The 13930-nt window shown below is 41.6% G+C and overlaps 2 protein-coding genes across 3 annotated transcripts in view; one reads left to right on the plus strand and one right to left on the minus strand.

Moving 5' to 3' along the window:
• NCKAP1L (NCK associated protein 1 like) overlaps nucleotides 1-5657 on the minus strand; it is a 325756-nt gene extending 320099 nt beyond the window's left edge. Inside the window, exon 1 of the mRNA XM_077297911.1 lies at nucleotides 5412-5657. Coding sequence (XP_077154026.1) covers nucleotides 5412-5513 — 102 coding nt within the window. The 5' untranslated portion in view covers nucleotides 5514-5657. The remainder of the gene's footprint in view (nucleotides 1-5411) is intronic.
• LOC143816924 (protein D7-like) overlaps nucleotides 1-13930 on the plus strand; it is a 45851-nt gene that overhangs the window by 7064 nt on the left and 24857 nt on the right. The window lies entirely within an intron of this gene.

Consider the following 13930-nt stretch of genomic DNA (forward strand, 5'->3'; position numbering starts at 1 on the left):
GAGTGTCTAAGGTTCTACCAAGGTTAAAAGTTCTACCAATACTGCAACTTGTCATTTAGTCACTGCATAGTGGAAAAACAAATCACTCCTGGGACCTCCACCGATCACTGCTGGAACCTCCACCGATTCTCGGACCTCCATCAATCATTGCTGGAACCTCCACCAATCACTTGCTGGGACCTCTACCGATCATTATTATTATTATTATTTATTATTATAGCGCCATTTATTCCATGGCGCTTTACATCATTCCTGGGACATCCACCGATCACAGATTGGGAGTTTAATGTTTTCTATTTGAATGGAGCAGCAGTCAAGAATGCACACTGCTGCTCCACTCAAAGCCTATTGGACTGATGGAGATAGCCAAGAAGAGAGCTCAGTGCTCTCTCTCTAAAGCTGGCTTCGCATTTTAGATGGCTGTCGGCTGACTGATGCTTCTGCCAGTCGTTCATCTCACAGCTATCTCAGCCGACTCTCCTATAAAGAGGAGCGCTCCCATACACAAGAACTGTGAAGAGCTTGTGTTCTCTATGAGAAAGGTGCCAGATGACATCTCTTTCAGCAGCTTAGCTCTTGGGAGAACAAAGTAATCAGCTGTCCAAAATCGGAGAGGCGCAATTGACATGTCTCCCAACATCAGTTGGCCGGCCCCCATATAAACATTAGCCCGTCGGCTGAACCCGTCAATATTGTCCAATGTGTCCAACATTAGGCTAATCTGTATTTGGGCCTTATCTCCGTTTGACTATTTCCCTCAGACCTCACTAAGTTTTCCCCAGTTATAAGCAAACTTATCACCTATCCTGTGTAGCAAGATGTATGACACCAGTCTTGCTTAGGTAAAATTGTTCAACTTCATCAATGAAATCTGTTTTCTCTAACTTGGAGCTGTTGTCAGAGAAAACATGCAGATAAAATGCGAGATTACATGACGGCAATTCACACCAATGATCAAACAAATGCTGCAAAATAGGGTTGGTGCCAGATCCATTCTGGATTATAGTGTTGCTATCACAGTTGTTGTCTGAAAAAAGGTTCTTGCATATCCTTAGTCTTACATATACTAAGACACATACGGCATCTCATAAACCAATTCTGTATGATATTTTCGAGAGTTGTTTGTATGGAAAAATATCAGGAATAAACGGATCGGCATACCCATAAAATGAGACTTCAAACTTTATTCCTTAGGTCGGGGTCACACGGTCATCGATTTTCTCATACAAGAGAATCGGAACGATTGTGCTAATGACACTCGGCTCAAACTTTGTGAGAGTCCTGTTTGATAATAAAAAAAAAGGCCTTTCTCCAAAAAAAAGCCTTTTGTTTCGCCAACTGCCTCTTTGTCAGGAGGATTAACTCTTTCAATAACGCAAAAGATAAAACTGTTAGTACTGCCATCATATACTGTATATCTAAAAAAGAAAAGACAGATAAATGGCACTCACCAGGCTGATTTTCAAACTTTATTGAAGCATTTTCTGTGGGAGAATGGGAACAGGGGTGCAGGAATGACGACGATCGTTTCACGCAAGTGCGCTTCAACGGGTTACACAAGTAAAGGGAACTGACGGAGGATTAAATACCTATGCAAAGGTAAGCCCCTCCACCCAAAACTTCCCTGCTAAAACAGGACAAAGTAACATATTTCTCAAATAGATATACAATAACGAACGTTAAGATAATTTATACATATTCTTAAATTAAAAACAATAATCCCAAGTAAGGACTATTTTTGTACACTATTCTTAAAGAAAGACGAACATATCAACTCTTTAATTTAAACTGGTGGAATCCAGCGCCCGTGTGCACATTATCCATCGGGCTTCCCTTCTAAGGGACTATTTAAAAATAGTCTTCAAAAACAGTCCTTACTTGGGATTATTGTTTTTAATTTAAGAATATGTATAAATTCTTTTAATGTTTGTTATTGTATATCTATTTGAGAAATATGTTACTTTGTCCTGTTTTAGTAGGAAAGTTTTGGGAGGAGGGGCTTACCTTCGCATAGGTATTTAATCCTCCGCATTGGAGGACTGTTGATGTTCTGGATGAGCACACGAAGGCTTTAGGTCATCTGCCGGCTCTTATAGTTTTACAAGCGGCTGTACCACAGGTGTTTAAGCTGTGCAGATTTTTCTTTTTTCTCCCCATGTGAGATATCTAAAAAAGTTTCACTGTGTTTTTAGTAAAATTTATATCTGTAAATAATGCACTTTCTGTAGTGAAACTTTGCGATTATCTGTTTTTATTATTAATTGTTCCAAATTTATAGCCCGATTTTTAGCATATTTTGTATAATAAGAAATTCATAACTTAATTTTTTTTGATCAGAGCTAATACGTTTTGCTGTTATGAATTTCCCATAAGGATAGACTCGATAATATAATCAGGGTGACAACTATCTGCATGTGGTGTGGAGTCAACACTGACAGGCTAGCAGAAAATAGAATAATGTATCTTGTTGACATCGTCACGTCCAATGAAATATTTAAAAACTCCATCCTAATGAGATTGGGATTAGAAAACCTGAATTTTTAAATTGACATCATTATTATTAAATAATGAGCAAAATCTGGTCTGGCCATCATGTTGCCGGACCAAACGGTGAGCATGACGTTCACATAACAGCCATGGTAGATCATGCTGAAAGAGAAAGGGTTTGACTGAAAAAATAAAACATAGAAAAGTGTGCTTACAGGCAGACCACTTGTAAAAATAATGACCATGGTTTTTAATGACACATTTTCTCCCTAATAAAGCAAAATGAAAAAAATAATGCAAATATGTAAAAATTAGCAATGGTAGGTGAATGATTAAAAAAAAACACTAAGTGGCCGATTCATCAAGATTGGCATTTTGAATGCCAGTCTTGATGAAGAGTCATTAAGGTTGAGATTCAGTGTCTGTCAAATCCTTCTACTATTGCTCTAACAATGGCCGGCAGTACATTACCAAGAGTGGTGCTGTTGTCAAATTCTGCCAGTGCCAAGAAATAAGGTTTTGTGGCTTTCAGAAGGAAGAGTCTGGCTTCAGTACTGGCCCATGAAGGACTTGACGCAAACACAGGGGTCTGCGATGCAGACACTTGGCTGAAGTGTTTCTGTTTATGGAGTTACCACTAATGCCACTTATTAAGGGAAAGAAATGGAAAGAAGTCAGTCTTTGTGATATCAGATATGGCTGAGAGGGACATGCACATATCCAAGCAGAAGACCTATCTTAGCCACCATGAGATTAGCTAGTAAACTGAAATAGCTCATTGAAGAACATTGGGGCTTTGCTTATACAGCGTTGGTGTGTGCTGCACCTGCCTAGAGATAGACTAAACAAGTGGGTATAGTGGCAGGATGTCTTGAGGCCTACTCCTGGTGTGGGTTGTTGTGAGAGGACAAAGAACTATTTTACTTAGTGACTGTGTGAGATGCTGTAATTGCCAGGTCTCGAAGCACCTCCAGCAGACATCCAGAAATAGGGGGATCTCTTGGAATCCTAAAAAAATCTGGAAAGTCAATTCTTTAGGGTCCACCACATACTCACTTTTCGCTATATCTTCAATTTTGTTTGCACCCAGGCGCCACCGTAAACAACATCCTGACACCAAGTGACATAAAGCTGTTGCCTGTGACAGAGTATTTGAGCATCTTAGCTGAATAAGCATAATGTTATTTGAAGGAGAAATAAGTAGGGCACAGCTCGGGGGGAAATGACAAACTTTCCCCTGAGGAAGCCACGCTGTGTGGCGATACGCGTGGGGTGTCTCCCCCTCTTCCACTACAATGACCGGGTGACTTTCTGATTTCAGGATCTAACAGGTTCTCTGCAGCCCCTTTCCTCCTTTCTCTTTTTTGATTTTGGGCTAACTTTGTTCTTCATCATTGAACTATTTTTAGGGAGAGTTTTGGGTTTTGTGCACTATCATATTCTTTGTTACTTGTCAGCCTGCAATTTTTTATCCTGTTAAAAATTTATTTGTCTCTGATACTATATATTTTGTGCATTTATTGTATTTGCTCATTTGGGCATATTGCATCCTGTTGAGTCTTTTTAACATTTATATGTAAGATCATCCTGTCCAGCATTTAATGACTTCAGCTGTTCAGTGTAGTTTACGATAATATACCTCCGTTACATTTAGTGGAGGTAGGTGCTTTCATTGGGGGGGCACCTACAAGGCCCCCTATGGTTGTTAACCTTATGGTTTTTTAATTGTTTTTAACTGTTTGGTTGTTTGCCTTTTGTTGATATGTTTCAATAAATTTAAATATACTCTTTTGCTATACTGATTTTGGTGATCCTTCCTTATACACACTACCTTTTTTTTCTCTTTTTTGGGAAATGTCAAACTGTCACTGCCCCAATACAGAGGGTATCCTTTCAAAGATTCATAGTGGCACAGAAAACAGCCAGCAATGTGACCTGGTTACATTGAGTCTTTGGCCGAGATATACATCACTGACTGGTTAAAAGCCTGCTCAGAAATTGTGCAACAAGTTAAACAAAAATTATTTGCTCAACTACAGCATCTGTGTCATTTGTTGGGCACGTCTCGCTCTACGTGCTTTCTAGTAGTTGTCCACTCATAAAGTGGGAGAAATGGACAGGGCTTGTCCCAATGCAAAGACCTGTGGAACTAGAACATCTCAATCATATAACTAATGGCCTACTTAGACAGGCTACTAAAGCAGTGATGGGACAGAACAATCTGTAATACAGCAACGTGCTGCTGAGAACGATGATTTTCAGGCATACATAAAAATAATGTCACCAGAAAAACGAGCGCCTTGTTTGATATTCGGGTGATTGCCCGATTATTAGCTCTATTAGCTCATCTAAATTGGGACATTAGAGTTAAATATAAAGGTTCTGTTAGCTGGACATATTTTCCTTCACTTCTTCATCTGTCTTCAGCCTCAGCAGTAAAGGGCGTAGTCAGTTCTATATTTTATCACAGTTCACTCACTGTTACACTTTGGAGCATTTAGTGTAATGATGGAAAACCTATTTTAGGCTACTTATATGTTAATAGAAACGACCCCACGTCACTTTTACGAGGCGTCCGTAATACATATATTTATCATTTTGATTGAACAGTGCTTTGTAGAATTACATTTATAAGCATTCTTTCTACTTGATACACAAATACATTGTGTGAACTTAATTTAAGTGAACTCTAATAAGTAGCAGAGAGCCACAATTTAGTGAATAATTATAGAAAACTGGTAACATCTATAATGGCTAACGGTCTGTCTCACTGCTTTAAAACACATCTTCCCTTTCTTGATGACCATCTAGGCCCCATGTACAGTACATTCAGTAAGCCTCTATGTATCATCTGAAATTTGTCTCACAGGGTCATCTTGGGGATTTGTGAAATATCCTTTATGCAATTGATATTAAATTCTTACCTTTTTGATGTTGTATATGCGGATCAGTACTCCTTTGCCCCTGTCATTCAGTATCATAAGCTTTTCAGCCAGTTTGTGTTGGTAAGTTGAACCCAAAGCCATCTTATACTGTCAGATGATAGGAGTTCCTACTGGATCCAATGTCCAACAACGACTTCAGTGACCACTACAGACAACACTTGCCTGTGTGCTAATGGCAAGTGCACATTTGTGAGGCAACTTCTCCTTCCTTTAAGTTCTGCACTTGTGATATAGACATAACAGAAGAGACGCCCACAGATGCTTAAGCTTGAGCACACAAAATATAGATGCAGTGCTTCTACGCCAGCCCCACTTCCTCTTTGTGTCTAGTTTAGAGCGCTGCATGTTCTGCAAAACTTTTTAAAGCTTCCTGATTTTGATCTGAGCAAAATATTTTGCATTTGTTAACCTAAATGTAGGATTTGCGACTCAAAAACAGCTTGTTGAAAAAATTGTTTTTGTTAAATGATTCCTTTTTTCTCTCTTTTATTAAATGAACCAATTACAGTCAATATAATTAAGAAGGTGGACTCCATGTTTAACCATAAGTATATTACCTTGTGTGCTTTCCTAAAGTGGTTTTCATGATTTGAAACGTTTCACACTTGTCCACAAATTCTGTTTTGTATGGCATGTCAGTCCTATTCCCTGCAGTTAACATAGATTCTGAATGGACTAATATTTTCAATAAAGTTCTTACAGGGAATGTATCATCAGAGAATGACCTATTGGTTAAGTTATTTTATTGAGTGGATGTTTTAAAAATATTTGATTACCGTAAGTTGTTTTTTATGTTTTCCATATCACTAACTATTTAAAATAAATCTCGCACTTTTCATACTTGCCAATAGGTCTAATATTATACTCATACAGTACTCCTTGTTCTTTACAAATTATTTTTCAGTAGCCTCATTATCATTACCGACAAGCTATTTTCACATGTATTTTGGTCAGTATTTTAGAATAGTATTTGTAAGCCAGTGTCGGGAGTGGGTCAAAAATGACTAAGTGGTGCACGTGGTACTGTTATACCTTTTCTGTGATTGCTCCACTGCTAACTTTAGCTTACAAATACTGATGTAGAATACTCATCAAATTACCACGGATTGATCTGGCAATTGGAACAGAATCTCTAATTCCATTAGTCCATGATGTGGAATATTTACCAAGGGGAATCTCAGACCATTCTCTGATTCATGTACTGATGAGAGTGGGGGATGCAGAGGGGGCAAAGAGATCTCCATGGCGTTTGAATCCATATTGGCTCATGTTAGTAGGTAATACTATACAGGATAAACTGACAGAATTTTTTTAAATAATTGAAAGATTAATATCAAAACTTATATTATGGGCTATATTGAAGGAGTATGTTAGAGGAATATTTACAAGATATATATTTTGATATAAAGCTAAAAATAAGGAATTCACGTAAACTCTCCAAAATATGTGCAACAGGCTGAAGGTCAATATATTTTAAATCCATCAGTTGATTCTGGACAAAAATTAGAAGCAGCCCAGAAATTATTTAATGCTCTTCTTTTTTTTTTAAGACAACAAACTTTTTTTATAAAGCAGAATTTTTTTGAACAGGGAAAGAGTGCCAGGCATCTTTTGTCAGCCATAGCGAAATCACAAGAGGACCCATCTTATATCAGCCAACTGACTACAGAAAAGGGGGATATAATAATGGGAAATTATTTATTTTGAGAGAAAAAAATTCAGAAAAATGTCGCCAGCCACACCTGCACATCCGATCCGATAGATGCTACTGTGCAGATGCTAGATACTAGAGGGAGTAAAAATTGTCTCCACCAACCACTGCAGCGCCTGCATAGTAGCATGTATCAGATCGGATGGGGCTGGCGGTGCCATATTGGTTAATACAATTTTTTTCCCCTCTAGCAAAACAGTGCCACCGGCTTGGTACATTAGTTCTAGTTCTAGCAAACAGATATGAAGAGCACATCTGAAAATTGAGAATTTTGTGAGCAGCCCTGCAGAGAAGAGCAGATCTGGATGCACATATACTGGTCTTAGGGGTTTTGAGATGATTTAATTATGGTACGTTGGTACAAGAGGAGGTGTTTGAAGCTGGATGTGACAGTGTCTTGGAAGTGCTTTATAGGAGAATACTGAATGGGGATATTGTAGGAACCCCTGGATCTTTGTATACTGCTTTGGGGTGATTGATTTTTGTGGAAAAGATTTGGTTACCATTATGCCTGTAATGGGGGGGCTATGGTTGCCACTATTGTGAGGGGGGCGAGAGTTGAATGTGGCTCGCAACCCTCTCTCAAGGCTGGACGTGGCTCTCAAGGTCAGGAACATTGGGGACCTCTGGTCTAGCGGATCACCAATAGATTATACTGCGCAGGCATGGCCGGCGCCATTTTGAGAATTTTTCAAAATAAATCTATATGACTAAATAAAACAGTTTAATGCAAATTATATATGTGATCATGCTGCAGAGCATGCGCTGCTGCCGCCTGCCTGCTGAATGTGAATTTTTATTCAATATTTATGAAAAAAATGGAAATACGGCAAAAAAATTTAAAATTTTTAAAATTGTACTATTTTCAAACTTTTAATTTTATGCCCTTAAATCAGAGAGTCATATCACACAAAATAGTTAATAAATAACATTTTCCATATGTCTACTTTACATCAGCACAATTTTAGAAACAAAATTTTTTTTTATTAGGAAGTTATAAGTGTTTGGGCTGTGTGCACACGTTGCAGATTTTTCATGCTTTTTTGCATTTTTTCGCTATAAAAACGCAAAAAAATGCATACATTATGCATCTCTTCATTTAGAATGCATTCCGCAATTTTTGTGCACATTGCAGTAAAAAACGCAGCATGTTCATTAATTTTGCGGATTTTTTGTAGATTTCCCACTATATTATTGCATTGGGAAAGTCCGGAAAAATCCGCAAAAATAACGCACCAAAAACGCATGCGGATTTCTTGCAGAAAATGTCCTGTTTTGCTCAGGAAATTTCTGCAAGAAAAAAATCTCTTTCTCGCCAGCGCATCCGTCATAACACTGGATGCGTTGCCTACATTTTAACGCTATTTCCCAAACGTCCGTCGGTACGTCGCGTGACGGCCGACTACCGACGGAAATGTGAAAGAAGCCTTAAGGAACTTATCTAGATATGTGGTGAGAACTTTGAACCCCCAAGTGCTTCACAGAAGTTTATAACGCAGAGCCGTGAAAAAAATAAAATCTTTTTTTCCTCAAAAAATGATTTTTTTAGCCTGCAATTTTTTTTTCACAAGGGTAACAGGAAAAATTGGACCACCAAAGTTGTTGTGCAATTTGTCCTGAGTACTCTGATACCCCATATATTGGGGAGGACCACTGTTTGGGCGCATGGCAGAGCTTGGAAGGGAAGGAGGGCCGTTTTGGAATGCAGACAGATGGAATGGTCTGCAGGCTTCACGTTGCATTTGCAGGGCGCCTAATGTGCCTAAACAGTAGAAACCCCCAAAAAGTGACCCCATTTTGGAAACTAGACCTCTCCAAGTAACTTATCTAGACGTGTTTTGTGAACTTTGAACCCTCAAGTGTTTTACTAATGCAGTAAATATTACTGTATGCATAAAAAAATCATTTTTTTTCCACAAAAATTATTTTTTAGCTCACAATTTTTTATTTTCTTAAGGGTAGCAGGAGAAATTGGACTCCAGGAGCTATTGTCCAATTTTTCCTGAGTATGCTGATACCCCATATGTGGGAGAAAACTACTGTTTGGGCACACATCCCAACCCTAACCCTAATCCCAACCTTAATCCCAACCCTAACCATAACCCTAACCACAAACTTAACCCTAATCCCAACCCCAACCCTAATCCCAACCTTAACCCTAATCCCAACCTTAACCCTAATCTCAACCCTAACCCTAGTCCAAACCCTAACCCTAATCCAAACCCTAACTCTAACCGTAATCCCAACCCTAACCCTAATCCCAACTCTAACCCCAACGTTTGCCCCAACCATAACCCTAATTTTAGCCCCAACCCCAGCCCAAATATTAGCCCAACTCACTTTAGCCCAACTCTAACCCTAGTGGGAAAATGGAAAAAATTACATTTTCTTTATTTTATTATTTTTCCCTAACTAGTGGGATGATAAAGGGGGGGCTATTTACTATTTTTTTATTTTGATCACTGTGCACCCGTGGGGGGAAGCAGGAGGACCCAGGGACACAGGAGACACTGGTAAGTATCGGGAGGCGATTGTAGACCATTTTTCTCTGTCTTCTGATGTGCAATCACATCAGAGGACAGAGAAATTAAATGGCAAATCGAGCTTTTTTTTTTGCGGTCGCCTTTATATGGTTAATAATGGCGATCGCAATCCGGGGGGGCGGTAAAAACCGACCCGAATCATGTTCTCTGGGGTCTCAGCTACCCCGGCAACCGAGACCACGGGGAAAATCTGACTCTGGGAGGCGCTGTACACTTTTTCCACAGCACCGTTAATTAACGGAATTAAAAGGAATCTGTCACCTACTTTTTTGTATATATGCTTCGGCCACTGCCATCAGGGGCTTATCTACAGCATTCTGCAATGCTGTAGATAAGCCCCCGATGTAACCTGAAAGATAAAAAAAACAAGTTATATTATACTCACCCAGGGGCAGTCCGGTGCGGTCCGGGTCCAATGGGCGTCGTGGTCCGGCACCTCCCATCTTCATGCGATGACGTGCTCTTCCTTGCTTCTGTCACGGCTCCTGTGCAGGCGTACTTTATCTGCCCTGTTGAGGACAGAGCGAAGTACTGCATTTCCTCTGTGCTGGAAGAAAGGTCCGAGAAGCCCAGCGCCTGCGCACTGCAGTACTTTACGCTGCCCTCAACAGGGCAGATAAAGTACGCCTGCACAGGAGCCGCGACAAAAGCAAGAAAGATGACATCATCGCATGAAGATGGGAGGCGCCGGACGGCGACACCCATCGGACCAGACCGCACCGGACTGCCTCCCCAGGTTAAAACAATATCATTTTTTTTTCTTATCTTTCAGGTTACATCGGGGGCTTATCTACAGCATTAAAGTATGCTGTAGATAAGCCCCTGATGGTGGTGGCCGAAGCTTATATACGAAAAAGTAGGTGACAAATTCCCTTTAACTACCGCTGTTAAAAGGCGTATCGACAGTCGTGAAGGGGTTAACTTTTGTATTTAATAAATATTTACTTGTTTTACATCGGTTCAATATGATTTTTTTTTTATTTTTGCTTTCCTTATCTTTGATGCAGAACTCTATTTAGCAATAGTACTTGGCAGATGTGTATCTAGGTTTTTCTGGTACCTGGGGCAGGAATTTAGTCCCCTCCCAAGCACATATGTCATTTGCACAGTTAGTCACGTGCCAACTAGCTGCTCTCCCTAATTCAATGATCAGTGAAAAACTGAGAGAAGCAGGAAGAGAAGCTCTCTGTCACGTAACATCGCAAGTATGAAAGTATCATGTGATGACTTCTGGAACATGCAAGCAGAGCTGAATCCTGACAGTGAGGATATTACACGCTGTTAGGATTGGCTGCAGGGCTTCATTTTATAATTAAAGGGTGCGTCCAGGTTTGAGATGAAAATCTGCAGTCACCATAGGTGGCATAGGTGCAGGCTTCTGAATTCTCAGGCTATGTGCACATGATGTGGATTTTGCTGCGGATCCGCAGCAGTTTCACATGAGTTTACATTACAATGTAAACCTATGGGAAACCTAAAACGCTGCGCCCATGCTGCGGAAAAAAATGCGCGGAAACGCAGCTGTTTACATTCCGCAGCATGTCACTTCTTTCTGCGGATTCCACTGTGATTTTACACCTGCTCCAATAGAAAACCACAGTGAAATCTGCACAAAAACCACGATAAATCTGCGGTAAATCCTCGATAAATCTGCGGCAAAAACGCAGCGTTTTTGCCATGCAGATTTATCAAATACGCTGCAGAAAAATCCGCAGAAGACCATTCTACGTATGCACATAGCCTCAAAGTGCATGCACTGAACACTTTTAGGGTATGTGCACACGCTGCGGAAAACGCTGCGGATCCGCAGCGTTTCCGCAGCTGCGGGTCCACAGCAGTTTCCCATGAGTTTACATTACAATGTAAACCTATGGGAAACAAAAAACGCTGTGCACATGCTGCGGAAAAAAACGCGCAGAAACACAGCGGTTTACATTCCGCAGCATGTCACTTCTTTCTGCGGATTCCGCAGCGGTTTTACAGCTGCTCCTATAGAAAACCGCAGTGAAATCCACAGAAAAACCTCGGTAAATCCGCGATAAATCTGCAGCAAAAACGCAGCGTTTTTGCCCTGCAAATTTATCAAATCTGCTGCGGAAAAATCCACAGTGGACCATTATACGTGTGCACATAGCCTTAGGGTATGTGTCCACGGTCAGTAAACGCTGCTTGTTTGACGCTGCGCAGAGCTGCAGCGTCAAACACGCAGCGTCCAGATGTTGCAGCATAGTGGAGGGGATTTTTTTAAATCCCGTGTCCACTATGCGTGGAAACCCGCACGCGGCGGGCCTGCGACTCCGGACATGCTGCGCGTCTTTTCAGATCGCAGCATGTCCGTACACCTTGCGGGGACGCAGCGTCCCCGCAAGGCATAACACAGGGCCCTATGGGAGGGGGGCGATGATCCCGGATGTGTACAGTTAACACATCCGGCATCATCGCGTCCCAGAAGGGGGCGGGGCTTAGCGCCGAGCGGCTTTGCCGCTCCGGCGATACCACCAGCCATCCTGACCGTGGACACGCAGCCTTAGGATTCTCCCTTGCACAAGTGATTGGATACTTCTGGCCACATTCTGACTGGACGTGTCTGGCCTCGCTCAGTTCATTTTCATTGAGTGAGGCCATTCATGTCTAGTCAGCACATTACCATATGTATGCAAATCACTAGCACCAGAGAATTCTGACAGTGTTCAGAGCGCACTGTGAGACTTCAGAAGTCTGTCGGCACGTAGAATGACTGCAGACTCATCACAAACTTGGACAACCCCTTTAATGATCCTAACATTAATAAAAATATGAGAATTAGTATCATAAAAAATGTTTACTTCCAGATACCTTATAGATGACGTTATCTCTGGAGTCATTCTCTTTCTTATCTTCTTCATTTTGTCCAGACTCCATGAATTTTCTCATCCACAGCCATCTCTGTGGACTTCCATCTTCTCCGATCCTGTGCAGCACATCCCCACACTGCAGACTTGCAGAGATCGGGATGTCGTAACGGACAGGAGGCAGATCAAGAGTTAACAAATTTATTAACAGCTGCAAACTCCAAGCAGGGAGAAAATGGGTATGGGAGGCAAAGGATATAAAGATATGGAAACTGGGGGGGGGGGGGGGGATAAACAGGTGCTAGGCGAATGTTCAAAAGGGGAAAGAAGAGTAAAACTTATCAGTCTGCTGGCTTCTTGATTGCAGCGTCTCTGTCTCCAACAATGGCACCGACAACAGCGGCACATGATGTCTTAGAGTTGTCCTGGATAGATGGAGGTCTGGTTCCTCAATGCAGATAGAGAGTCTTTGCTGTACTAGATGGGTTCTTGTACTAGATGGGTTCCCGTACCCGTGGTTTCTTCGTACTGGTCTCAGTTCTATATGCAGTATCACTGGAGCGTGGCTCTGCTCCACGGTGTATGTGGGTGAGGAGTCGGTATGCTCTGGCTCAGTCACCGGTTCTAGGCTAGGCCACATGCCCACTGCAGTCACTGGTCTCACGTGTGAGTCACCTCTCGGAATAGAGAACATCGGGCAAGTAGCCGTCTGATGTCAGAGAGCAGTGGACACAATTACAGGGGTTGTGCTAGGTGGGCCTACGCTCACAAGATTCTCCGCTATAAAGGCCTGCACCTCACCCTGCTGCGTGCTCTGTCTTCCGGGCTGAACTCCTGCCTTTTTCTCACGCGCAGCCCTTTTTATCCCTAAAAGAAAGAACCTGGCACTCAACTTAATGCTTGTGAGATTTTAATCGTAGTAGCCAAAACGTTTCGGTCCTATATCTGGACCTTCATCAGTTACGTACTATGATGAAAAAAGTAAATGACTGTAGTGTCATATAAGGCACAGCATGGTCTGCGTCTGGTATTTGCGCAGATAGGTTTAGGCACACAGAATGGACTTATTCACGCTGATAGGTGCTGTGCTTGTGTCCAGACACGGTATCCCCGCTTGTCTGTTGTCTTTTTATCCCTGACCCGCCCCCTGTTGACAAGTGTAAAGGTCCGTCCGGGCCAGAAAGCTCTCCCAGGTACAACAATAGTGACAGTCCCGACAGTTCCGGAACCGGCGCAAGAGATGTACCCCGGTCTGGTTCATCTTCTTACAACACGATGCCGTTAAAGATAGCAGTGTAATTATAATGCTGTCAAATAAAAATATTTGCCTTAGGCCGGTTTCACACGGTGAAGGTGACAGTTTCCTCACGTACCGGAGCCACTGACACACGTAGACACATTGAAATCAATGCA

This window comes from Ranitomeya variabilis, chromosome 3, assembly GCF_051348905.1.
Source record: "Ranitomeya variabilis isolate aRanVar5 chromosome 3, aRanVar5.hap1, whole genome shotgun sequence".
Classification (NCBI taxonomy): Eukaryota; Metazoa; Chordata; class Amphibia; order Anura; family Dendrobatidae; genus Ranitomeya; species Ranitomeya variabilis.